The 26,327-nt window shown below is 50.5% G+C and overlaps 3 protein-coding genes across 6 annotated transcripts; 2 read left to right on the forward strand and 1 right to left on the reverse strand.

Annotated features, from left to right (window-relative positions):
- Positions 1-20: 20 nt before the first annotated feature.
- smcr8a (Smith-Magenis syndrome chromosome region, candidate 8a) lies at positions 21-5,650 on the reverse strand. The gene is made up of 3 exons (XM_084678571.1): positions 4,451-5,650; positions 2,554-4,311; positions 21-2,260 (listed from the first exon to the last, which is right to left on the reverse strand). Exons 1-3 carry the CDS (start codon positions 5,053-5,055, stop codon positions 1,804-1,806), a joined length of 2,820 nt encoding a protein of 939 aa, XP_084534697.1. The 5' UTR covers positions 5,056-5,650; the 3' UTR covers positions 21-1,803.
- Positions 5,651-5,761: 111 nt separating this feature from the next.
- On the forward strand, positions 5,762-12,612 carry top3a (DNA topoisomerase III alpha). The gene is given in 20 exon segments (XM_084678570.1): positions 5,762-6,279; positions 6,419-6,478; positions 6,588-6,661; positions 6,871-6,946; positions 7,072-7,180; positions 7,321-7,464; positions 7,593-7,763; positions 8,071-8,171; positions 8,249-8,323; positions 8,400-8,482; positions 8,588-8,795; positions 8,868-9,053; positions 9,264-9,393; positions 9,518-9,631; positions 9,735-9,900; positions 10,283-10,429; positions 10,614-10,736; positions 10,879-11,519; positions 11,522-11,686; positions 11,924-12,612. Coding segments are annotated over 20 exon segments (3,135 nt in total). The 5' UTR covers positions 5,762-6,072; the 3' UTR covers positions 12,079-12,612.
- A 231-nt stretch (positions 12,613-12,843) lies between these two features.
- Positions 12,844-25,281, forward strand: flii (FLII actin remodeling protein). Of its 4 annotated transcripts, none has more exons than XM_084678345.1 (31): positions 12,844-12,981; positions 14,065-14,175; positions 14,534-14,605; positions 14,820-14,900; positions 16,526-16,773; positions 17,171-17,274; positions 17,408-17,583; positions 17,722-17,879; positions 18,145-18,229; positions 18,497-18,644; positions 18,739-18,872; positions 18,975-19,082; positions 19,181-19,285; positions 19,417-19,596; positions 19,803-19,885; positions 19,999-20,073; positions 20,184-20,267; positions 20,383-20,554; positions 20,781-20,885; positions 20,992-21,183; positions 21,433-21,528; positions 21,604-21,693; positions 21,795-21,934; positions 22,078-22,300; positions 22,409-22,563; positions 22,921-22,981; positions 23,100-23,228; positions 23,553-23,659; positions 23,758-23,863; positions 24,063-24,128; positions 24,511-25,281. In XM_084678345.1, exons 1-31 carry the CDS (start codon positions 12,919-12,921, stop codon positions 24,643-24,645), a joined length of 3,792 nt encoding a protein of 1,263 aa, XP_084534471.1. In that variant the 5' UTR covers positions 12,844-12,918; the 3' UTR covers positions 24,646-25,281. The 4 variants fall into 4 exon arrangements, with proteins under 4 accessions (XP_084534471.1, XP_084534472.1, XP_084534473.1 ...); XM_084678346.1 differs by lacking the exon at positions 24,511-25,281 and adding an exon at positions 24,169-24,484; XM_084678347.1 differs by lacking the exons at positions 12,844-12,981; positions 14,065-14,175; positions 14,534-14,605; positions 14,820-14,900 and adding an exon at positions 15,758-15,853.
- The last annotated feature ends 1,046 nt before the right edge of the window (positions 25,282-26,327 follow it).

Here is a 26,327-nt window from a genome sequence, read left to right on the forward strand (position 1 = left end):
ACAAGAAATGTACTCAGACATTGTAAGTATTCGATCTTTAATATTGATCAGAGGGTTGCGCCTCACAGTGAGACTCAAACCAACAAGCAGGGAAGCGCTGCTAGCTCCAGCGCTGCTAGCTCCCAGGTGTTGACGTCACAAATTCACAAATAATTGAATGGGAACTGAACACGGGACGTAGAAGGACATTCAACAGTTCCAGACCCTGCAGTGTGACTGTGGCGCTTGGTAACCAGGATGCAGTCATTTCCCCACAGCAGGTAAGGCTCCACCAGACTAAATTATACATGATACAAAACACAGAGTTTACTGTGGTATGGCTTTTCTTAAGGTTACATTCAGTATTTATTTTTGCATTAAAAACAATCTGTAGCATCTGAGTACAACTGAACTGAAATCATGTTTGCTTAAGACATCAGACGTGGCAAAAAGATCTACACCATGTTCCCACAGAGCTGCCTCAAACTAGAAATGGAGTTGGACATCAGTTCAGACTAATGGAATGATCTGGTTAACATTTATGTTGCTGTGAGATACATACGTTTCAGTTTCCACTAAGTGATGTTGAAACAGTTATAGAATTCTTCTCCATTTCATGTAGTCCCAAACAGAGACGACAATGAGCCCTAACTGTGTTGACACCCATGTCAGTATAACATGTAGGCTGTCATCTACAGCTAGCCTTCCACTCCTGCTTTACAGCAGTGGCCGAGGAGCTGGTCACCACGGCGACAGCGACAGGTCCCCTGGTACATGAACAACACAAAGACATTCATCTCACACGCGTTAAGACGGATCTGGTTCACCGAAGACCAACGGAAAACATATTTTACATTTTTACAGTGTTCCACCCTGTTACAATACAGTTTCATGCTGACACCACAACACTCTCACACAACTTTTAAGACAACAGTGAAGTTCAATACATTAAGTTTAATAGCTTTAAAACTGGCTTACACGACAGCCCCCCTTAGTACCTCCAGCCTGTGGTTACTATGGAGATGGTCACTATGGAGATGGTTGCAGTGATCTTAGCAGTGTAATGTGGGTGATTCTAAGGACATGCAACTATCACGTGGAGAAGACAACACACACACACACACTCCCATGCATCAGCATCCCCTACACACCATGGAAGTGAAGTAGGGTCTTTTGGCGCGTACGGTGTAGACTATTCAATCCAGACCTACAGTCTGGTGTTTGCAAGTAAGATTAAAAAAAGAAATGATCATGTGCTGTGAGAATCTTCAGATGACTCCAGACAGAACAGTTATGCATGTGAGCATGAGAGATGGATACACAGAGGGAGAACTTAACCTTAGTTTGTCTCAGTAACAGCAGGTCACTGAGGGGTTCTATGGGCTAGCTTTTGCCTCATTTGAGGTCACACTGATTGATTAACCTTGTGAACGATTGGTGGGAGTTCAAAGGTTAGTTGGACTAATGCATTAGGCAGACTGGCTCAGGACCTCAAAGACATTCAGCCATGTTCCCTCTCCACTTGGATTCTGAATACATCATGGATGAAATGTAAATTAATATACTGTAGTTATCAACATAAACCATATGTTCAAATGTGTGGTGCAGAACCACTGAGTAGAGTAATTCAGGTCTAAACACAAACATGTAGTGTGTGCATATGACCTTGAGAAATACACACTTGAGTAAACAATCGAGTTCAAACCCACCCCACACAACCTTTAGGTTTCCTACAAGGTGACAGAGAGAAAGAAAGAGACAGAAACAGAGGAATGAAGAGAACATTGAAAGGCCTCTCTTAAAACCTCGGCTCAAGTCTTCCTCTCAGATCTTGTATAAAACGCTGGTGATGTAGTTAAAACTAAAGCTGGGTGCGGCAGCACCCCCAGTGGCTGGCTCCAGGTACTGCTGAGTGATCAGCCGGCTGAGGTAGAGCAGTATTCTCCTGTCCTCCTCCCCCAGACCCAGCTGGTCCTGCAGGAAGAGGCTTCTCCTGCCCTCCGAGCCCTCCAAGCCCTCCCCGGGGCTGATGGGAAGGTGGAGGTGGTGGGTGAAGGTAAACAGGAAGGCCTTGGCAGCCAGCGCGGTTAGTGTGCTCTGGACGTGCATGAAGTAGGTTGAGCCCCTGCGGATGTAGGTGCGGTGGTCGGCCATGTTGGTGAGGAGCTTGCCGCGGTAGGGAGGGCAGCGCAGGGTCTTTTGGTCTGCATCCAGGATGGAGATGTAGCGACTGTAGCGGGACAGGGAGCAAAGCATGCTGGAACCCACAGGAGACACCATCCTGAGAGAGGAGAGAGGTGGGGTGAGGAGAGGGGGGGTGAGGAGAGGGGTGGGGTGAGAAGAGGGGTGGGGTGAGGAGAGGGGTGGGGTGGAATGGAGAGAGGGGTGGGGTGGAATGGAGTTTGATACAGAACCAGAGAAGCTTTAGTGAGACATGAAAACAGATTTTCCTTACGACTTTAGACCATAGACAGAACACAAAACATACACTGCACCCACTAACCCAGCCTTGTCAAACACACTCTCTACCGACATGCTCCTCCTGCTCCCCTCTGCCTCAAACTCCTCCCTCACCTTTGCAATCCGATGAGTTTCCACCTCTGCAGGTCAGTCAGGGTGAAGGGGCAGGACAGCCACGGCTGGACCCTCTCTCCGCAGCGACCCGGCCCAGGGACGAAGAGAGCCAGGGCGGACACCAGCCTGCGGACCCTCCCCTCCTCTGTCCCCAGCACCACCACAGTCCTCCCACTCATGAGGCACCACAGAGCCTGCAGGGCAAACGGGTACTGCCTCACGAAGCGCAGAGCGCCCTGCCCCGCCCGCTTCCTCTGCCGCAGCGTCACCACACCCCCGTAGCCCTGAGGTGAGGTCGCCCGGTCAGAACCTGTCGACGCGCTCATGGTACAGTCGGAACCTTCCTCCACAGATCCTCTGGAGACAGCTTCCCCCAGAGGGCTGGTCGGCAGCTCCAGCCCAGCCATGGGGCTATCTGAGCGGGGAGAGCCCACCATATAGTCTCCCTGGAGGGGAACCATGGCCTGGGGCTCTTGGTTAACCACCAGGGAGTGAGGGGGGCGGAGGGGAGCTCTGAGCCCAAGACCAGGCACTGAATCTGGGCTTGAGGAGTCGTATAGGAAGCCCTCCTGGGACATGCAGCAAGCTGTGTCCATCTGGACTAACGACTCCAGCTCTGACTCACACGTGGCGTCGGCAACAACTTCACCCTCACAGAACGTGTCACCCTCTCTGCCACCGGGGGTCTGGTCTCCCCCCTCACCAGCTCCCTCTTCCACGGGGGTGGTGTCCATCTCGTCACTGGTGCTCTCCCTCTCTGGGTCAAGACTCAGGTCAGGGTCAGGGTTCAGGTCAGGTTCAGGGTTCAGGTCAGGGTTCAGGTCAGCCGTGGGGTGGTGTGTCTGCAAGCCAGCTGGGGAGCCTTGTCCCTCTCCTTGGGCCTCTGCACTCCTCTCACTGCTGAAGCTACCTTTAGTCTCCTCGGAGCTCTCCAGGGTCCCCAGGGTCTGGTCAGAGGGGGAAGATTCCAGACGCCCATCCCCAGACATGGGCTCACTCTCCAGGGCATGGCTCTCTTCAGAGGCTGGGTCCAGGGACTCCCTCTCCAGGGGATCAGGGCACAGCAGGATAGGAGGGCTGTGTGTGAGTGTGTGTGTGTTGGTGTCTGCCATGTGGTTCACAGCACAGTACGGCCTTAGAGCCCCGCCCTCATCCTCTTCATCTTCTCCCAGATCCTCTTCAAACAGGAAGTTGGTGATTTGCTGTTTCCTGCGGAGTGCCCTGTCAAGTCGGCGTGTGTGCAGGTAACAGAGATCCCCCCGGAAACTCCTCTCAGTGTCCCTGAGTAATTCCACCGTAGCCTCGTAGAACGTCTGCTCACACAGCTCCTGCAGGTTCTTCAGACGCTTGTCGAAACACTTGGCCGACTTGGCTTTGATCAGCTGGGGGATGTAGGAGGGCTTGCGTTTGCCCCCCTCTCCCCCTTCCTCCTCCTCTCCAGCCTCGTCACCCGGCTGGCCCTCGCCCTCCCGCCCCGGGGCAGCGTGGTCGTGGTGCGGGGGGGTGGTGAGGGTGGAGTACGTGTCGGCCAGCTGCTCTGCCTCAGAGGAGCACTTGTGGCAGGTGACCACGTGAGGGTCACGGCGCTCGCGCCGGGGGTACGAGCAGATCTGACGCAGCAAGTCTCGGTGTTCGTAGATGCTCTTCTCCACGTTGGCAAGCTCATTGGCCTTCTCCACGGCGTGGGCGGAGTAACAGCCCTGTGGACCCGCCTCTCTCTGCAAGCCTTCCTCCTTCTGGAGCACAGCACGGGTGTACCTGTCAGAATAAAAATATGAACTTTGAGGCAAATAGATACAATTAACTTGAAAGCTAACACATACTAACTAAACAACTGGACCAATAAATACAATTGATTGACTGTATTATACAGGAGAAGGACCCTAGGGGTACTTACTCCAGGTCCCGCAGTTTCCTCTGAAGTTCCCGGGCGAAGGCTCGTCTGTTCCCGGTCTTCAGGCATTCGGAGGCTCGGGAGAACCGCAAAGAGAGTTCCTGGAACTGCAGCATGATCTTCCTCTCATCTGCGGAGACGTAGGCCATGCAGAACGGACGCACGAACCCTCTTGCTTCCAGGTCGTACAATGTTAGGTGATGGACGTAAGCAAATGCCCCCTCCTTCGAGTCACCAAGGACCACCCGCGAGTCTTCCACGAAACTAAGCCGGGGGTAGCCACTGCCTGGCGGGTGGCCCACGAACGAGGCTTGGTAGTCCACCGACATGATCCGCAGGGAGAAGTAGTTGAGGTCGAAAGTACCACATACTTTCGGGTCGTCCGGGATGGTGAGAAGGGGCTGCGGGCCCACCTGCTCCGAGAACTCAGATATGAGGATGAAGTCTTTGGTGAACTTGGCGTAGGAGGTTTTGGCCCATGGGTTGGAATTAGCAGCGTGAGGGAAGAGCGGAACCGAAAACTCATCTGGGAGAGCCCATGGGTCGTGATAAGAATCCCCGTATTCATCCTCTTTAGTGAACGCCACTACGTCCGGGGAACCTATCATATTCGCGATGTTTTATACACGGCATCAGGGGAAACACAGCACGTCCCAACGATCTGTCAAACAGGGGAAAGGATAGCCCACTCCACATTGGCAAACACTGAGCTGCGATTGTCCTGTGCTACACTGTAAGGTACACTGCCCATATTAATTATGCCGCGAGAAAAAATGTCACGATTATATATCAAGACATTTAAATACAACTTGGGGGTCTTCCCTTCCTTCACAAAAAGCGAATAGCGCGTTAGCGACGGAGCTGTGGATGCTGTGTCGATGCTATAGCTGGATAGCAAATACTGCAAACAGCCAATGATGCGAGACGAAAAGCAACCGTTCGTCGACCACCATCATAGATAAATTCGTCTCTTGTCATGAACAGTTATAACTATACCCTCTCGAGTCCTTGGCAGACGCAAATCTGATCTTTTGCTAAAGCCACTGTAAATCCTACATGTAAATTTGACGACCACTGAGACAAGCCATAATTACCCAGCTGGTCATTCAGCGTCATCACGTGATCAGTTCAAGTTCTATGAAACATGTAATATTAGTAAACATTCCTTTGAATTTAATGGATGATAACAAATAATACGAACGGATTTATGTTTAGAAAATAATACACCACAATTTAAGGTTAATAGGTAAACCGAATTTGAACATTATTAAATAAAAGTTTTGGACACACACGGTTTTTTGTGTTACGACACTAGTTTTACGACAGTTCTTGACAGGCGCGGATTTTGTATACATAGCTATGTCAACACAACAGGAATACTCAGCTAGCTAGCAAATTATATGTAAGTATTTTAATTAAACTAACCAGTAATAAACATGTGCTTACTACAGTATGAAACGAACTGTTTTGGCCAAGTCAACTATAACTAGTCAACTTTGTTTGTAGTGGGTACAAGAAGTTTGATAGTTAGCATGACTATAGCAGCAGACCGTTAGGCATGGGTTGGTTTTGTTAAATAGGCATATTGCTAGCTAGATCCAGCTAAAAAAGGCATCTAGTCAGCTATGTTAGTTATCCATCTCGGGATATCACTGTTCAAATCGGGACTACAACGGCTGAAGATCCAGAGGAGGTTGTGTGTACAGACAGGACCGGGAACACTGACGGACATGCACCGCAGAACTCAGATAAAGCGAGTTCTCTGCGTGGCTGAGAAGAATGATGCGGCCAAATGCATCGCAGAGATCATGTCCAACGGCAGATCAAGGAGGGTGAGAATGGGCATAGATGGTGCACGGAGCTACTCACACACGGGCAAGGCAGTGATGTTTTGACACTCATGTAATGTACCTTCTATTCAGTGCAGTAACGTCCTCACATTTGCACATGCTGCTTTTTCATCTTTCACAGAAAGAGGGGATGTCCGTCTACAATAAAGTCTATGAATATGAATTTAACCTTTTTGGACAGGTAAGCTAAGCTATACACGATGTTGTTTAGCCAAGCTGTGAGTGTTTGAGCTGTTGTGTGTGTGTGTCTGTTTAGCCATGCTTGTCTCATTGGCTTTCCCCTTCTACAGGACGTGACAGTGGTCATGACCTCAGTGTCAGGACATCTGCTGGGTCTGGAGTTCAAAACCCAGTTTCAGAAATGGTGAGAAGATGCTTCCTGTACTCTGGATTGTTCTCTTGAGAGAAGAAGAGGGACAACTATTCAATACTGTCCGTTGCATGTATATAATCGCAGACAGCTGTATACTACATGTTTATCATTTCAGCTGTATACGAGTCATTGGATCTTTGTGGAAACAAGTCAGAATGGAAGAAATGCAAAGTGATATAATGTGTGCATCCTGTCGTCAGGCACAGCTGTAATCCTGTGTTACTGTTCGATGCTGAGGTTGAGAAGTACTGCCCCGAAAACTCAGTTAACATCAAGGTGACTCGCCTTCAAACACCACACTAAACTCTGTGTCACTGATATCAGCTATGGAGCAGAACTTGACTAAACGTTTGCCTCCTTCACCCTGCTCTGTCCCTGGGCCCTCGGCCGTCCCGCCGTAGCGGACCCTGGAGAGGGAGGTGAGACAGTGCCAGGCTCTGGTCATATGGACCGACTGCGACAGAGAGGGAGAGAACATTGGCTTTGAGGTCATAGATGTCTGCAAAGCAGGTTGAGTCCCTCCTAACCTGGAGTATCCTCACTGTTCACAGCTTGTTGTTGGATCCCGAGGTTGACATCAGTTAACATCCTGGTGGCTGTTAACTGGTGTGGGAGTAGTGTGCTGACTGGTGTGTGTGTGTGTGTTTCAGTCAAGCCAAATATCCAGGTGTTCCGTGCACGGTTCTCTGAGATCACACCCAACTCCATCCGGCGTGCTTGTGAGACTCTGACGGAACCCAACGTGAACGTGAGCGACGCTGTAGACGTACGCCAGGAGCTGGACCTGAGGATAGGTAACACACACACACACACACACACACTTATCTTCCCTTCTGTTCACTTCGAGAGTTGTGGTTGGACAGACACCAGATCTGGTAGATTAGGAGTTCCTCCAGTCATCTATCCCTCCTCTCCCCTCCAGGTGCATCATTCACTCGCTTCCAGACACTCCGCCTCCAGAAGATCTTCCCAGCCTCTCTAACCAATCAGCTGATCTCGTATGGCAGCTGTCAGTTCCCCACGCTGGGTTTTGTGGTGGAGCGCTTCAAAGCCATCCAGGCCTTCATACCCGAGACCTTCTTCAAGATCAAAGGTAGACACACTCACTACCCATCAGTGGAAGTTCCTCGTCCTCTAAACCACACAGTTTCTCCTTTTAATTCTCTCTCTCTCTCTCTCTCTCTCTCTCTCTCTCTCTCTCTCTCTCTCTCTCTCTCTCTCTCTCTCTCTCTCTCTCTCTCTCTCTCTCTCTCTCTCTCTCTCTCTCTCTCTCTCTCCTCTCTCTCTCCTCTCTCTCTCTCTTTCCCTCTCTCTCTCTTTCCCTCTCTCTCTCTTCCCTCTCTCTCTCTTTCCCTCTCTTTATCTCCTCTCTCTCTCTTTACCCTCTCTCTCTCTGTCAGTGCTCCATGAAAGAGATGAGGAGGCTGTAGAGTTCAGCTGGAAAAGAAACCGCCTCTTCAGTCACACAGCCTGTTTGGTGCTGTACCAGATCTGCATGGAGGTGTGTATGTGTTCACCTTCACATGATCAACTCAGATACACAACCCAAACCCCTTTGGCTAACTGTTTTCTTTCTAGAATCCAATGGCAACAGTTACCTCTGTAGCAAGTAAACCCAAAAGCAAATGGAGGCCACTACCACTTGACACAGTGGTAAGGATACACACACACACACACACACACACACACAGGTTGATACACCCTCTGACTGTCCCTTATCATCTAACAGGAGCTAGAAAAACTGGCCTCAAGGAAGTTGAAAATAAGTGCCAAAGAGACCATGAAGATTGCAGAAAAGCTCTATACGCAAGGGTTTGTAGTAGGATTGTTGTTCAAATATGTCCTGGCATCTTTGTATAATTTGCATCAGTGCTAATCAGTAACTGTGTGTGCATCTGTACATGTGTGTGTACTTAGGTTGATCAGCTACCCACGCACAGAGACCAACATGTTTCCCCAGGGCCTGGCCCTAGCCCCCCTGGTGGGGCAGCAGACTGCAAGCCCAGCCTGGGGGCCCTTCGCCCAGAGGCTCCTGGACCAGGGGGGGCCAAACCCCCGCCAGGGCAACAAGACTGACCAGGCCCATCCCCCCATCCACCCCACCAAGTTCACTAACATGCTGCAGGTAGACACTGGTGAAAAAGTCTATTCTAAGATGCCGCTGCAGATAGTTTACTTTCTTACCTGCCGTCTCCAGGGAAACGAGGGGCGTGTGTATGAGTTCATTGTGCGCCACTTCCTGGCGTGCGTGTCCCAGGATGCTGTGGGGCAGGAGACAGTGGTGGACATTGACATCGCCCAGGAGAAGTTCAGTGCTTCTGGACTCATGATCATCGCCAGGAATTACCTGGATGTCTACCCCTACGACAGGTGGAGCGCCAAGGTGTGTGTGATGGTGTTGTAGATGCTTATAGTAGTTGTTTATGATGAGTCAGTATGGATAATTATGCTCACTTTCAGTGAGAATTCATGATTTATTAATGATCGTTGTATATAGTTGTGTTTGTCTGTCTAGATAGAATAGTGTAGATTGAAATGTGGAAGAAAAATCCTAATATATTGACTATGTCATGATGTGGTGTGTGTGTTCCAGGTGATCCCAGTGTATGAGCAGGGCTCCCAGTTCCAGCCCTCTGCAGTAGAGATGCTCGATGGACAGACCAGCCCTCCTCAGCTCCTCTCTGAGGCCGACCTCATCTCCCTCATGGAGAAACACGGCATCGGTACACACACACTCACACACACTCACACACGCACTTACACACTCACACACACACACACAGGCTAGCAGACAGACTTACAGGGATGGTAAACACACGGTGTGTGTGTGTGTAATTATTGATGCAGGTACGGATGCGACCCATGCGGAGCACATAGAGACCATTAAGAGTCGCTCGTATGTGGGCCTGACAGCTGAGCAGAGGTTCCTCCCGGGGGAGCTGGGCATGGGGCTGGTGGAAGGTACTGTTCATCTCCTATCACTTCTGCTCTGCACCTCACTGCCGGTGGGTGCCATGTTCAAGCCTGTGTGTGTGTGTGTGTGTGTGTGTGTGTGTGTGTGTAGGGTATAACTCCATGGGATATGAGATGTCCAAACCAAACCTCCGCTCTGAGTTGGAGGCGGACTTGAAGCTGGTGTCAGAGGGTCGGAAGGACAAACACAGCGTGCTCCAGTACCACATCCAGAAGTACAAGACTGTGTTCGTCGAGTCTGTCAGGAAGGCTAAGAAGTAGGTCACAGTAGGTCACAGTAGGTCACAGTAGGTCACAGTAGGTCACAGTAGGTCACAGTAGGTCACAGTAGGTCACAGTAGGTCACAGAGTGAACCTTCCACAGCAGGCCTTGGTGTGTCCATGGCAGCTTCCAGAACACATTAACGCTGCTCTGTGTGTTGTGTTCAGGCTGGAGGAGAACATTAACGCTGCTCTGTGTGTTGTGTTCAGGCTGGAGGAGAACATTAACGCTGCTCTGTGTGTTGTGTTCAGGCTGGAGGAGAACATTAACGCTGCTCTGTGTGTTGTGTTCAGGCTGGAGGAGAACATTAACGCTGCTCTGTGTGTTGTGTTCAGGCTGGAGGAGAACATTAACGCTGCTCTGTGTGTTGTGTTCAGGCTGGACGAGGCTCTGTCAGTCTACCTGGGAGCAGCTCAGGAGTTCACCGAGTCAGAGCAGCAGGACCTGGAGGTGCCCCTCCCGGTCAGGAAGTGTCCTCAGTGTGGGCGAGACATGGTGCTGAAGAGGAGGAGAGAGGGCAACGGGTGAGAGGAGGAGGAGGGACGACATGGAAGGCTAGGGGAGGGTTGGAGGTCTATGCAGAGCTGAGCTGACAATCCTCTGTCTCTGTCTCTCTCTCTCTCTCCCTGTCTCTCTCTCCCTGTCTCTCTCTCTCTCTCCCTGTCTCTCTCTCTCTCTCTCTCTCTCTCTCTGTCTCTCTCTCTTCAGTAAGTATCTGACCTGTGTGGGTTACCCAGCGTGCAAGTGCTCCGTGTGGTTCCCTGACATGGTGCTGGAGGTCAACAGAGATGACAGTGTGTGTCCCACCTGCCAGCCTCGACCAGTACACATGTGAGTACCAGCAGTCTGGGCCGTACCACGCTGGCAGACCAGGAGGAGACTGAGGCACATGTGGACGCCAGGTGAAGTGTTCTCAGTCAGTTTGTTGTCATTTGAACCTAATGAAAAAAAAGTGTGTGTTGCTTCTCCTCAGGTTAAAGTTCAAGTTCCGTCGGGGGAGTCTTCCTCCCATGATGCCTTTGGAGTTTGTGGGCTGCATCGGAGGTTGTGACGAGACACTGAGGGAGGTGCTGGACCTCAAATACCTACGAGGAGGAGCAGGAGGTGGTGGAGGAGGAAGAGGCGTAGCTCCAGGAGGAAGAGGAGCAGGAGGTGGTGGAGGAGGAAGAGGAGTAGCTCCAGGAGGAAGAGGAGCAGGAGGTGGTGGAGGAGGAAGAGGAGTAGCTCCAGGAGGAAGAGGAGTAACAGCCACCAGTCAACCCAGGGCTCCTCCTGTCCCTAGCAGAGCAGACCCACACCGCCCCCCTGGCCCCCCCGGCCCTCCCCCCTTCTCCTCCTGGCCCCCCCAGGGTGGGGGTGACCCCAGCGGGGATGTGGTAGTGTGTAACTGCGGGAAGGACGCCCTCCTCCTGACCACGAGGAAAGATGGGCCCAACAAGGGCCGGCCGTTCTACAAGTGTGACTCTGGGAATTGTAGTTTCTTCCTGTGGGCTGATCAACCAAGCCAGCAGGGGGCGCCACCAAGCTGGCCAGCCCAGCCCCCAGCCCGGCCCTCTCACCCCCCCAGGCCTGGCCCGGGGTTTGGGAACATCCATGGGGGAGGTGCGGGAGGAGGAAGGGTGGAGGGGGGGAGATGATGTGTAACTGCAACGAGCCTTCAGTGACGCGTACGGTGGTGAAGGAGGGGCCTAACAAGGGGCGGAGCTTCCACGCCTGTGCAAGGCCCAGGGAACAGCAGTGCGGATTCTTCCAATGGGCCGATGAGAACGAGCCCCAGCCAGGTAAGAGAACACATCACACCTGCTGGGCCACACTCTCCTCACCCAGAGACTGACACTGTGACAACTGTGGCATGTTCCTAACATATTTTCTAAACAGCCCCAGTCAAGATATTTACCACCACACGGTACAGTTAGCGATAGAAGAATACATTTTAGAATGTCTTTATTAATTTAGTTGTTGATGACGTTCCTGTGCGAAACATGCGTATGTAGGAAGCTGTGCTCTATGTTCCCCAGGGTCTGGAAGGGGACAACAACGAGGGGACGGGGCAGTGAGGGGCAGGAAGACGCCTGCCGCTCCATCTAACAAGCCTCCAGCTGCTAAGAAACCGCGCAGCTGTGGCATCTGCCACCAGCCCGGACACACGCGCAGCACCTGTCCCCAGCGCTGAGCTCAGCACCTGTCCCCAGCGCTGAGCTCAGCACCTGTCCCCAGCGCTGAGCTCAGCACCTGTCCCCAGCGCTGAGCTCAGCCCCTGTCCCCAGCGCTGAGCTCAGCACCTGTCCCCAGCGCTGAGCTCAGCCCCGCGCCAGCGCTGCTGCTGCTGATGCCATGACAACTAGCGTTAGTTCATAACGTCCTCTTACTTGACAATCGACTCTGATCCCTCGACTGGTGATCGTAACTCTTTGTACCAATCTCACCTGTATGTGCAGGACTGGGGGGAATGTTGCGATTTGGGTCAAGACGGAAGCGTTTATAAGATGTCTACATATTTTAGGCAGAAAATACATAAATGAATGGATTATGTGCCTTTGTATCAGAAGAATGTTTTAATGTAGGCCTGTATGTTGTTTACTATTTTATAAATCCATGTGCGTCGATTTGTTAAACTAAGCAATGTCTTGAAAGTATTTCCACTGTATGCATTGTTAGAATTCAGAGAATACTAAGGTTTCAATAAATAAAAATACTATATTGAAAACTTATGGAGCTTGTGTCTTGATTCAATAGTTTTTGGTTGTTGTGGGAGAACAATGTGCACGTTGTCGATTATTAGAACAAATTTATAGACAAATCTTTTTCTGAAAATTGAAAAGTTTTCTAGTACAGAAGATTGCACTGGGACATCCCATTATATGTTTAGTCCCACTTATTTCCGAAAGGGGGTGTTTGCCCGCAGCTGTGCTGGTGAGACCTATTCTAATCCGGACTAGTCACCAGCCAGCAGTCAGTCTTTAACAGACTGAGCAGCATACACTACGCGAGCGGCTGATATCCTGAACTAGAAATGGCTGCCACCGGAGTTCTCCCCTTTATCAGGGGAGTGGACCTGAGTGGAAACGACTTCAAAGTAAGGATCGATAGTGTGCTGGTATTTGGTAGACAAGTAATGCTAATATATATTCAAGTATTCGGCTAGAGAAGTGGTTTAGCCTCTGAAACGACAAGCTTGCTAACGCTAGCTAACAAGCTAACGAGAGTACACAACAGCTTAAGTTAGCTAGGCTAGCTAGCTTTAGCAAGCTTGTCATAGTTGTTGTGAACCAACGAAAGTGTGAAAAACATTGGGCGTTAGCTGGTTGTCAAAATGCACTGTGGGAAAAGAAGTTCTGTAGTATTGGACTACATATACAGTAGACAGATAGTAGTGCTATGTCACACTATTTTAGTATGATTTAAAGCTAGCCTCCTACACTACACTACGACTAAAGCTAAGAAACAGTTAGTCCAGCTGACGTTAAACGTATTCTAAAATCTGCCGAGGGAAGCTACCCTACCTGCTCAATTAGATGTCTGTCTAGCCAGCTGCTTTAATAGGGTACGTTGTCAGACATTGTCGAAAAGCACGTTTTTGAACACTGTACACCTGCCCAACCATTAGCCCCACTGCCTCACCAGAATGCTAAATACAGCCCCATGTCAACATAGCACAACAGGGCAGATGGCATGTCTATTGACATTGCGTTTGAGAACATCAATTGACATTGCTAGGCCAGGCATTGCAAGGTTTCCTTAGAATCCTGTTTTGTCAGGGCCTTGACAGTTCAGCCACCAGTTTCCGCTCAACACGGTCAGACACACCCAGTGCCAAGGAAACGAGGAAGAGAGCTGATGACCTCACCTGGTGATGTCACACACAGGCTTCCCCCTGGTTGCCAAAAAAGGCTATTTTCAGTCGGTTTGGAACTCTATGTAGTTGGCAGCATGTGCTCCTTGGTTTCTGTTGAAATCAAAGCACTGTTGCACCTAAAGAACAAGCATGCTGTTCCTGTTATGGTGGAGGCTGCATGGTGATGAATGTTAGGCTGATGGTCCATCTCTTCAGCAAGATATGGAGGCTATCTGGTTCATCCTTCTGTTATTACATATTGCCTCACTGGCCTTCTCTCTCGTTCTCCCCCCCCCCCCCCCCCATCTCTCCCTGCCTCCTCAGGGTGGGTACTTCCCAGAACATGTCAAGTCTATGAGCAGTCTCCGCTGGCTGAAGCTGAACAGGACAGGGCTGTGCTACCTCCCAGAGGAACTGGCATCACTGCAGAAGCTGGTGAGTCCTGCCCCGAGGTCTGGTCTGGTCTGGCCTGGTCTGGCCTATCCTCCTGATTGGCTTATCTCAACCCCTGAACCTTGTGTGATCCTCAGGGTTGTCCTGAGTGATGACCCGTCTGAGGTTAATACAGGGGTTCATTATCTGACAGTACAATGTCCTGCTCCCTGATAGGTTGCTGTTTGAGCACCATCATGAACCTGGATTACCTCTTATTTGTTTAGAAATGCACAATGTTTGGGAATGTTTTATATGATAACTGTTTTCCCTCTGACTTGCTTGTGATAACATAGCTGTCCCAAAACAAAGTGTGTGTATTTGCGAATTGTCTGTCTGTGTGTGTGTGTCTTCCTCTTAGGAACATCTATCTGTGAGCCACAACAGCCTCACCACTCTCCATGGAGAGCTGTCCAGTCTGCCTAACCTACGGGTAAAACACACTCATGTTCTGTCTCTCTCTCTCTCTCTCTCTCTCTCTCTCTCTCTCTCTCTCTCTCTCTCTCTCTCTCTCTCTCTGTCTCTCTCTCTCTCTCTCTCCCTCCCTCTCTCACACTCACACTCACACTCACACACACACACACACACACACACACACACCATTGAGTTTAAGAGTCATTGAGCCTGCTTGTGCTGTTCATGTGCAGGCGGTGGTGGCCAGAGCAAATAACCTGAAGAACACAGGAGTCCCAGATGACATCTTCCAGCTGGATGACCTGTCAGTGCTGGTATGAACCCTCTCTCCTCCAGCTGGGTCTGTCTGTGCTGGTATGAACCCTCTCTCCTCCAGCTGGGTCTGTCTGTGCTGGTATGAACCCTCTCTCCTCCAGCTGGATGACCTGTCTGTGCTGGTATGAACCCTCTCTCCTCCAGCTGGGTCTGTCTGTGCTGGTATGAACCCTCTCTCCTCCAGCTGGATGACCTGTCTGTGCTGGTATGAACCCTCTCTCCTCCAGCTGGATGACCTGTCTGTGCTGGTATGAACCCTCTCTCCTCCAGCTGGGTCTGTCTGTGCTGGTATGAACCCTCTCTCCTCCAGCTGGATGACCTGTCTGTGCTGGTATGAACCCTCTCTCCTCCAGCTGGGTCTGTCTGTGCTGGTATGAACCCTCTCTCCTCCAGCTGGATGACCTGTCTGTGCTGGTATGAACCCTCTCTCCTCCAGCTGGGTCTGTCTGTGCTGGTATGAACCCTCTCTCCTCCAGCTGGATGACCTGTCTGTGCTGGTATGAACCCTCTCTCCTCCAGCTGGGTCTGTCTGTGCTGGTATGAACCCTCTCTCCTCCAGCTGGATGACCTGTCTGTGCTGGTATGAACCCTCTCTCCTCCAGCTGGGTCTGTCTGTGCTGGTATGAACCCTCTCTCCTCCAGCTGGATGACCTGTCTGTGCTGGTATGAACCCTCTCTCCTCCAGCTGGGTCTGTCTGTGCTGGTATGAACCCTCTCTCCTCCAGCTGGGTCTGTCTGTGCTGGTATGAACCCTCTCTCCTCCAGCTGGGTCTGTCAGTGCTGGTATGAACCCTCTCTCCTCCAGCTGGATGACCTGTCTGTGCTGGTATGAACCCTCTCTCCTCCAGCTGGATGACCTGTCTGTGCTGGTATGAACCCTCTCTCCTCCAGCTGGGTCTGTCTGTGCTGGTATGAACCCTCTCTCCTCCAGCTGGATGACCTGTCTGTGCTGGTATGAACCCTCTCTCCTCCAGCTGGGTCTGTCTGTGCTGGTATGAACCCTCTCTCCTCCAGCTGGGTCTGTCTGTGCTGGTATGAACCCTCTCTCCTCCAGCTGGGTCTGTCTGTGCTGGTATGAACCCTCTCTCCTCCAGCTGGGTCTGTCACTTCCCCCTGTGTGTCTGACTGATCCTGATCTGGTCTCTGGAGGGCCTATTTCTTTGGAACACTCGTGACTGGGTTCTATTACAAATGTGCAGAGTGAGCAATGTCCTGGCCATTCCTCTTCACTGTGCTCCTTTCGTTCACTTCTTTTATCTTCTCCACCCTCTTACTCCCCCCCCTCTCTCTCTCTCTCTCTCTCTCTCTCTCTCTCTCTCTCTCTCTCTCTCTCTCTCTCTCTCTCTCTCTCTCTCTCTCTCTCTCTCTCTCTCTCTGTCCCTCTATTCTGTCTTCCTCTCAGAGAGGCTGGAACTGCTGTACTTGCTCTTTCTGTAGCTCTCTTTCCACTACAGTAACTAACACCTCAGGACTTTCCATTAGAATCTATAGTGTCATATCAAGGACAAGATGAATAATGAACACTAGCAATGCCTTGACTTCAGCAAAACAGGCTGCCTTAATACACCCTAACCCTTGGCTTTGGCTCAGTGAGTTAACCCGTGATTGTGGTGACCCTGCGCAGGACCTGAGCTACAACCAGTTGACGGAGATCCCCAGAGACCTGGAGAACTCCAAGAACATGCTGGTCCTCAACCTCAGCCACAACGCCATCGACAGCATCCCCAACCAGCTGTTCATCAACCTGACTGACCTGCTGTACCTGGACCTGAGCGACAACAAGCTGGACAGCCTGCCTCCGCAGATGAGACGTCTGGTGCACCTGCAGACCCTCGTCCTCAACAACAACCCCCTGATGCACGCCCAGCTACGGTACAACCATGGAGAACCATGAGACCTTAGCTACAGTAGAGTCAGGGAGAACCATGAGACCTTAGCTACAGTAGAGTCAGGGAGAACCATGAGACCTTAGCTACAGTACAACCAGGGAGAACCATGAGACCTTAGCTACAGTAGAGTCAGGGAGAACCATGAGACCTTAGCTACGGTACAACCAGGGAGAACCATGAGACCTTAGCTACGGTAGAGTCAGGGAGAAACATGGCACTGTGTTCCCTAAACGACCATCGGACCATATCAGACCATGTTGAACTCTGTAGAACCGCCAACCCTCTCAATACATGACCAGCTTCAGTAGTATGCTTTGCTCTAAATGTGTGCTGTTTTCATCTGTGTGTGTGTGTGTATGTGTGTGTGTGTGTGTGAGCAGCCAGCTTCCTGCCATGGTGGCTCTGCAGACCCTTCACCTGAGGAACACACAGCGCACCCAGAGCAACATGCCCACAAGTCTAGAGGGACTAGCACACCTCGCCGGTAACACACACACACACACACACACACACAGCTCCCTGGTCACTTAATCCACACACACATTCACACACACACCTGCACACACACACCTGCAGACACACTCTCCCTCATGCGGCTGTGTGTTTGTCCTGGTCAGACGTGGACCTGTCCTGTAACGACCTGACCCGTGTCCCAGAGTGTCTGTACTCGCTGGGCAGCTTGAAGAGGCTCAATCTGAGCAGCAACCAGATTTCTGAGCTGTCCCTCTGCATCGACCAGTGGACCCAGCTGGAGACCCTCAACCTCAGCCGCAACCAACTCACCTCCCTGCCGGTAACGTCCAGCCTCCTCTGTCTGTCTGTCTGTCTGTCTGTCTGCCTGTCTGTCTGATTGGCTGTCAGTCTCCGTCTATTTGTTTTTCTCTTCTCTGAGAGATCAGAGATCTTGAAGTGTTTGTATGTGTGTTTGCAGTCTGCCATCTGTAAGCTGGCTAAGCTGAAGAAGCTGTACGTGAACTCCAACAAGCTGGACTTTGACGGGGTTCCCTCTGGGGTGGGCAAGCTGGCCAGTCTCACTGAGTTCATGGCTGCCAACAACAACCTGGAGCTCATTCCTGAGGGGCTGTGCAGGTGACACATGCACACACAAGTTTCAAAAAGTTTGAAAACATTTATAGAAAGGTTGAAAAAATGTATTCCCAAAAAAGTTTTGCTATCAAGTTTGGGGGAAAAGAATTTATAGAAAAGTTGAAAAAACGTTTTCTAAACATTAAGAAGGGGGAGACTGAAAACACAACACATGCTCTCACTCACTCACTCACTCCCTCAAAGTAAGCCTCCTCTCTCTCAGCTGTCAGACCAACACCAGTGTTGTTGTTGTTGTGTTGTTGTGTAGGTGTGGGAAGCTGAAGAAGCTGGTGTTGAACAAGAACCGTCTGGTGACCCTGCCTGAAGCTGTCCACTTCCTCACAGACCTGGAGGTAGAGGCCCTCCACACTTAGCACCTGCAGAGAGAGAGGGAGAGGGGGAGGACGGTGCTCAGAGGCTGTGCTGTATCAACAGAGAGAGAGAGGGAGGACAGGAGCTGAGGGGTTCTGTTTTTGTGATTGTTTGGCTTCACAAGATCCATGCTGGGACTAGATTGGATTATGTTTTGGAATTGATGGATGTGAGATCTAATCCCTGGTCACTTACACACACACACCCTCACACACACTCAGGAACCCTGACTTGTGTGTTTTCTGCAGATTTTGGATGTCCGGGAGAACCCTAGCCTGGTGATGCCTCCCAAGCCGGTGGACAGGACGGCAGAGTGGTACAACATTGACTTCTCTCTGCAGAACCAGCTGAGACTGGCTGGGGCCTCACCGGCCACCGTGGCAGCTGCTGGTGGAGGTGTGTGTGTGTGAGGGGGGGTGGTCTGGATGTAAAACAGGCTGTCCTATTGTATTGCTGTTTGTCATGCGTGTGTGTGTGTGTGTGTTTGTAGGAGCCAGCCCCCGGGACCCCCTGGCGAGGAAGATGAGGCTGAGGAGGAGGAAGGACTCTGTCCAGGACGACCAGGCCAAGCAGGTGCTGAAGGGTATGAGCGATGTCGCCCAGGAGAAGAACAAGAGTCTGGAGGTGAGGGGGAGGGGCAGGGGGTAGGGCTGGGGGAGGGGTTGGGGGTGGTTGTAAGGGATTGGGAGTCTTAAGAAATCACTTTAAACGTGTGTGTGTGTGTAGGAGAACGGAGACATGAAGTACTCTGATTTGAAGACGCGTCGCTGGGATAAGAGTCTGGAGAAGCCCCAATTGGACTACTCTGAGTTCTTCATGGAGGATGTTGGTCAGGTGGGGCTCCACTCCGCTGCTCTAACTGTGTGTGTGTGTGTGTGTGTCTCCTGCTTTGGAGCCTGCTGCTCTAACTGTGTGTGTGTGTGTGTGTACAGGTTCCTGGTTTGACGGTGTGGCAGATAGAGAACTTTGTGCCGATGCAGGTGGAGGATGCGTTCCATGGGAAGTTCTATGAGGCTGACTGTTACATCATCCTCAAGGTACATCAGAGATACCAAGCAACAGGACTGTGGACCTGCCAACGGACCCATCTATACTGACTCACCTTCATCAACGTATTCATAACTACATATATCTCTGTCTGTCTCTCTCTGTCTCTCCCTCGCTCCAGACGTTCCTGGATGATAACGGGGCGTTGAACTGGCAGATCTTCTACTGGATTGGTCAGGAGGCCACGCTGGATAAGAAGGCAGGATCTGCCATCCATGCGGTCAACCTGAGGAACTACCTGGGTGCTGACAGCAGGAGCATACGAGAGGAGATGGGCGATGAGAGCGAGGAGTTCAGCGCTGTACGTACACACACACACACACAGTCAACTCCTACATACACTCACACAACTAACTCAGAAACACACACACAGTCAACTCACAAACATGCACTCAATTTCGACACTCAAATTCCTACATGTAACTCCCTCACAGTGAGGCAACCACACACTGTTGTAACTGCTGACAGATTTGGTATGTGTGTGTGTGTGTGTGTGTGTGTGTGCAGGTGTTTGATAATGAGATCTCCTACATCGAGGGAGGCACAGCCAGTGGGTTCTACACTGTGGAGGACACACACTACCCTGTCAGGTGAGCCCTGGGGGGGGTGGAGTTCACTGTGCTACTGAGATCTTACTGTGTATTTATATGTGTGTAACTGTATACTGTACGTGTGTGTGTGTAACTGTATACTGTGTCACCAGGCTTTACCGTGTGTATGGGAAGAAGAACATCAAGCTGGAGTCTGTCCCTCTGAAGGCCTCGTCCCTCGACCCACGGTGCGCCCCGCAAACACACACACACACACGTTACACACTCCCTCACAGTACCCAGGTCCAGTGGTCCAGTGTGAATGCTGTGTGTCTGAGGTGACGTGTTGTCTCTGCAGGTTTGTGTTCCTGCTCGACACGGGTCTGGAGATCTTCATCTGGAGAGGAGCCAACGCCACGCTCAGCGGCACCACCAAGGCCAGGTACACACACACACACACACAGTCCTAAACACTTGATGTACATCAGGTGTCAGGTTTGTTACTCACTGCCTGTCTGTCTGTCTGCCTGTCTACCTGGGTGCCTGTGTGTCTGCAGGCTGTTTGCAGAGAAGATCAATAAGAACGAGAGGAAGGGCAAGGCTGAGATCACCTGTCTGCTGCACAGCCAGGAGCCTCCATCCTTCTGGGAGGTTCTGGGAGGGCAGCCAGAGGAGATCCTCAAGCACGTGCCAGATGCCTTCTCTCCTGTCAGACCCAAGCTGTACAAGGTACCTCCCTACTGGTCTCTTTGTCCTGCTGGTCTCTCTGGCCTGCTGGTCTCTCTGGCCTGCTGGCCTCTCTGGCCTGCTGGCCTCTCTGGCCTGCTGGTCTCTCTGGCCTGCTGGTCTCTCTGGCCTGCTGGCCTCTCTGGCTGCTGGTCTCTCTGGCTGCTGCTCCTTCCAGCCCAGATCCTGATCCAGCATCCTGGGTATAACCCCTCCCTGTGTGTTGTAGGTGGGCTTGGGGCTGGGCTACCTGGAGCTTCCTCAGATCAACTACAAGCTGTCTGTGGAGCACAAAGACAAGACCAAGCTGGACACCCTGCCAGAGCTCAGACTGGTACACACACACACACACACACGTTATGGCTGTGTACTATGTGTGCACGCGTGTATGTCCATAATATGTATGTGTGTGTATGTAATGTGTGTGTGTGTGTGTTCAGTTGCAGTCTCTGCTAGACACCAGAGGTGTGTACATCCTGGACTGCTGGTCAGATGTGTTCATCTGGATCGGGAGGAAGTCCCCTCGCCTGGTGAGAGCAGCAGCTCTGAAGCTGGGCCAGGAGGTGTGCAGCATGCTGCACCGGCCCAAACACGCCTGCGTCACACGGAACCTGGAGGGCACCGAGTGCCAGGTACACACACACACATCACACTCTCACATACACACACACATTTTACAAACACCTAAACATTCTTACACAGACACAAACTGGGCACGTACAAGTGCAGGATGGACTACATTGGCGAGCATCACCTCTCTCTCTCTATTTCTCCCTCTCTCTCTCTCTCTCTCTCTCTCTCTCTCTCTCTGTCTCTCTCTTTCTCCCTCTCTCTCTCTCTCTCTCTCTCTGTCTCTCTCTCTCTCTCTCTCCACTCCTCAGATCTTCAAGTCAAAGTTTAAGAACTGGGATGATGTTCTGAAGGTGGACTATACCCGCGCTGCAGAGAGTGTTGAGCAGAAAGGCTTGAAAGGCAAAGTAAGTACAGCAGTGTGTGTGTGTGTTCAGACAGGGGTGTGTGCAGTGTGTGTAACTCAGTGTACTTCCTGCCAGGTTATAAAGGATGCTGAGAAGAAGGACCAGATGAAGGCTGACCTCACTGCTCTGTTCCTGCCAAGACAACCTGCCATGCCTCTCTCTGAGGTACACACACACACACACACACACACACACACACAGTTTTCAGTTGATCCATGAACTAAATACCAATGGATCCCCTCCTCTCCTCTCCCCTCCTCTCCCAGGCAGAGCAGATGATGGAGGAGTGGAACGAGGACCTGGATGGGATGGAGGGCTTTGTGTTGGAGGGGAAGAAGTTTGCCCGTCTTCCAGAGGAGGAGTTTGGACACTTCCACACACAGGACTGTTACGTCTTCCTCTGCAGGTGTGTGTGTGTGTTCCCCTTTGTACATCTGATGCAATTATCTTAAAATCACCCAGTTTAACGATTAACTCCACTAAGGAAGCCTTACACATTTGATGAAGTGTGTGTGTGTGTGGTTTAATGGTTGCCGTCCTCGTTGGTAGGTACTGGGTGCCTGTGGAGTACGAGGATGATGATGAGAAGGAGAAGAAGGGAGGAGGGCGGCGAGGAGGAGAGGAGGAGGGGGAGGAGGACAAGCAGATGGAGGAGGACTTCCAGTGTGTGGTGTACTTCTGGCAGGGCAGACAGGCCTCCAACATGGGCTGGCTCACCTTCACCTTCTCCCTGCAGAAGAAGTTTGAGAGCCTTTTCCCTGGGAAGTTAGAGGTACACACACACACCCACACACACACACCTGCTCTGTCACACATTCTCTCTGTAACACACTGACTCTCTCTCTCTCTCTCTCCTGTGCTGCTGGTTGTGTAAGGGCAGGTGGTTCGGATGACCCAGCAGCAGGAGAATCTCAAGTTCCTGTCTCACTTCAAGAGGAAGTTCATCATCCACAAGGGCAAACGGAAACAGAAGCTGGACTCTGCCCAGCCCTCCCTCTACCACGTACGCACCAATGGGAGTGCCCTGTGCACCAGGTACACGCCCACCACAGATGATGCACACATCCTTCACTCAAGCACAAGCACAGATACTCATGTTGGAACAGTTGAAGTGCTGACTGCACAGTACTTACTGACTAAACTGTTTCACTCAAGTTAAAGTAAAGAAGTATGGGCTCTGACACATACTTAAGTTAAAGGTGAAGTTAAGGAGACATTTTTTTTACTGATGCCAGAAAAATCAACAAGTATTTGTACTTTGTTACACTGTTGTGGAGATGGGAAGTAAGAATGTAACAACATAATAACAGTGTAATAACAGTGTAATAACAACAGTTCTAGTGTGACTAATAACGTAAGGTTAACCACTGCTCCTCTCTCTCTCCCCCCCAGGACGGTCCAGATAGGAACAGACTCCAGTAATCTCAACTCAGAGTTCTGCTTCATCCTGAAGGTTAAAACACCTCCCCAAACATGACCACAACAACACGGGGCTTTAGTTACACACAGGTTAGTGTGTCTATAAACAGGGACATGTGACTCTTCCAACGTGTGTGTGTGTGTTCCGGCAGGTTCCGTTTGAGAGCACTGATAACCAGGGCATCGTGTACACCTGGGTGGGCCGAGCGGCTGACCCAGATGAGGCCAAGCTAGCAGAGGACATCATGAACTGCATGTTCGACGACACCTACAGCAAACAGGTCCGCTACACACACGGTTACTGTACCTTTTCAGTTCAGGTTATGGGATGTATTCTGTATTCATAACGTAATATTGCATTTCTGTTGGTGGGCTTAATAAAGCGATTTGAATGTAACTACGTTGTTTCACTATATCTGGCATAGGTCGAGCTAAATTCTAGAGCATTTGCAGATCAGGAAGTCTGAGACTCAAATCTCCCCTGTACGTCACTATTGATAAACCATCTGCAAGATGAATTGTTGTTATTAATGAGGACCTGTCCCAGGTGAGCTGTCCCTGTTAGTTCATCAGGTCCTGACCTCTGACCTCCTGCTGTATCCCAGGTGATTAACGAGGGGGAGGAGCCAGAGAACTTCTTCTGGGTGGGGATTGGCTCCCAGAAGGAGTACGACGAAGATGCAGACTACATGAAGTATGCCCGGCTGTTCAGGTGAGACTACTACACACACACACCTACACACACACACACCTACACACACACACACACACACACAGAGGTGGCAGTCTGAGTGACCTCCCTCTCTGCAGGTGCTCCAATGAGAAGGGCTACTTTGCCGTGTCGGAGAAGTGTTCTGACTTCTGTCAGGACGACCTGGCTGATGATGACATCATGCTGCTGGACAACGGCAAAGAGGTCAGATGTTAACACAGTCCTGGCTTACTGCCCCTCAGTGGGAACACCACACTGTAGAGTACATGAAGAGGTCATGGGAGCAGCTAACCTCTCTCTCTCTCTCTCTCGCTCTCTCTCTCTCTCTCTCTCTCTCGCTCTCGCTCTCGCTCTCGCTCTCGCTCTCTCTCTCTCTTTTCCTCTCTCTCTCTTCCTCTCTCAGGTTTACATGTGGGTGGGGACTCAGACCAGCCAAGTGGAGATCAAACTCAGCCTGAAAGCCTGCCAGGTAAGTCTCTCTCTGTATGTCTCTCTCTTCCCCTCCCCAGGTGTACATCCAGCACATGTAACTCCTCCCCCTCCCCCAGGTGTACATCCAGCACATATAACTCCTCCCCTCCCCCAGGTGTACATCCAGCACATGTAACTCCTCCCCTCCCCAGGTGTACATCCAGCACATGTAACTCCTCCCCTCCCCCAGGTGTACATTCAGCACATGTAACTCCTCCCCTCCCCCAGGTGTACATCCAACACATGTAACTCCTCCCCTCCCCAGGTGTACATCCAGCACATGTAACTCCTCCCCCTCCCCCAGGTGTACATCCAGCACATGTAACTCCTCCCCCTCCCCCAGGTGTACATCCAACACATGTAACTCCTCCCCTCCCCAGGTGTACATCCAGCACATGCGGTCCAAGGAGACCGAGCAGGCCAGGAAGCTGCGTCTGGTCCGGAAGGGAAACGAGCCTCACTGCTTCACACGCTGCTTCCACGCCTGGGGCGCCTTCAAGACCCCGCCCGCATAGACACACACGCACTGGAGATGCACATTACACCATAGACATATATACATAGACCAATGGGGCGTCTATGTATATATGTCTATGCATTACACAACCCATACACAAAGAGAGTGGCCATGTCAGGTTTTTTTCTTCTAAATCTTTCAGCAGGAGTCTGTACCAAGCCTTCCCTGTCCTCCTCTCTGTGTACATGAGCAGATGAGGAAGGGTTCTACATCCTACATGGGACCCACATGTTCTATATATATAAGTCTGGGTGAAGCTGGCTTGTGTATGATAGTGTCAGGATCCTCTCTGTGCTTGAGTGAGCTTGCATGGTGCAGTGGATCATGGGTAATATTTCCTGGTCAGCCTCTCTGACTGTCACGTCACAGTGTCGTCATCACATGACCTCCTCATAGTCTGCTGGGATTGGTCAAGCTCATCAGATGCAAACATTATAAACACATTTGCAAACAGCAGCTTATACAGCCATTGTTTACTGGATCAGAACTGTATTTTTTAGATAAGTCATCCACATGTGTGTTGGAGTCATGCACGTGTTTCTAAGCAGAGTAATCATGTTCACAAGGTCCTGATGCCACCGCTAGATGCTCTATTTATGTATTTTATATGAAAATAAAGTTCCATGTCACTAAACCGTCTGTTTCCCAGGATATCTTATTCCTTTAGCACGGGGGTCCTCGGTAAGCGGACCTCGGTCCGGATCCGGACGCAGACGCAGGACCGAAGCCAAAATCAACCTTCTCATTTAGTCATGATTCAAGCGATTGCTGCATGATTTCCCGCCCATGTTGTTTTCCTACAAGGTGTCTATCTTCTGTGTCCACTCCAAAGATCCAATCAGGAGCTGTAATAACTAATCACCATGACAACTAACTCAACGTTGGCCACAACCTCTTTGGGTCATGCAAGTTGTGTGTCATTTGCAACAATTCTCGCTGATCGTTTTGATAACGGTACCCATTTCTTCCATAGCAAAAATTATGCCATGACAAAACCCAACAATAAGCAAAAACTTGATTCCGAAAATTGCAAATTTAAGACCGAGTGGACTGACGAGTACGCATCTGTGTTGCCAGTGGGGAGCACAACACCGATGTGTTTAATCTATGGAAGATTATAGGGGCCAAAACTAAATAAATAAATACTTGGATAAATAAATAATTATATAACACAAATCTTAAATAAATGACACCAAATATATAAATGTTACATGTATTTGTGTGTATATATATATGTTTACGTTTTCATGTGTTTACATGTATTTATTTATACTTACATTTATTTATTTATACTTACATTTATTTATTTATCCTTACATTTATTTATTTATCCTTACATTTACATTTATCCACGGCGTAACTTGCACACAGCAAAATAAATCTGTTGTCTCACGTCACCAAGTCAGGGGGCGGGTTAAAGCCTCTGATTGGTGAATGAACAGTATTACACACCACGCAGACTCCACCAGTCGATCAAGCTCTCTTCAATCTAGAGGGATCTCTCTACAGCTGCTAGGGGTGTGCGACACTGTACGATGTGGTATAGATCTGATACCAAGGAGTAAATGCAGAGCTAGTATTGCCAATACCGATACTTTTGGCTTAGAAAATCAGTTTATCTACTTTCGTGTCGGGGAAAGCAATGCCTCAAAATTTATTAAGTGAATGCATCATCAATAT

The sequence above is a fragment of the Hypomesus nipponensis genome, chromosome 17 (genome assembly GCF_054491055.1).
Source record: "Hypomesus nipponensis isolate SF chromosome 17, ASM5449105v1, whole genome shotgun sequence".
Classification (NCBI taxonomy): Eukaryota; Metazoa; Chordata; class Actinopteri; order Osmeriformes; family Osmeridae; genus Hypomesus; species Hypomesus nipponensis.

Coding starts and splice junctions, on each gene's coding strand:
- smcr8a (XM_084678571.1), bottom strand. CDS start 5,055: ATGATAGGTTCCCCGGACGTAGTGGCGTTCACTAAAGAGGATGAATAC. Junction 4,312..4,450: donor AGGAAACTGCGGGACCTGGA/GTAAGTACCCCT, acceptor TTATTCTGACAG/GTACACCCGTGCTGTGCTCC. Junction 2,261..2,553: donor AAACTCATCGGATTGCAAAG/GTGAGGGAGGAG, acceptor CTCCTCTCTCAG/GATGGTGTCTCCTGTGGGTT.
- flii (XM_084678345.1), top strand. CDS start 12,919: ATGGCTGCCACCGGAGTTCTCCCCTTTATCAGGGGAGTGGACCTGAGT. Junction 18,645..18,738: donor CGTGGCAGCTGCTGGTGGAG/GTGTGTGTGTGT, acceptor GTGTGTTTGTAG/GAGCCAGCCCCCGGGACCCC. Junction 24,129..24,510: donor TCAGCCTGAAAGCCTGCCAG/GTAAGTCTCTCT, acceptor TCCCCTCCCCAG/GTGTACATCCAGCACATGCG.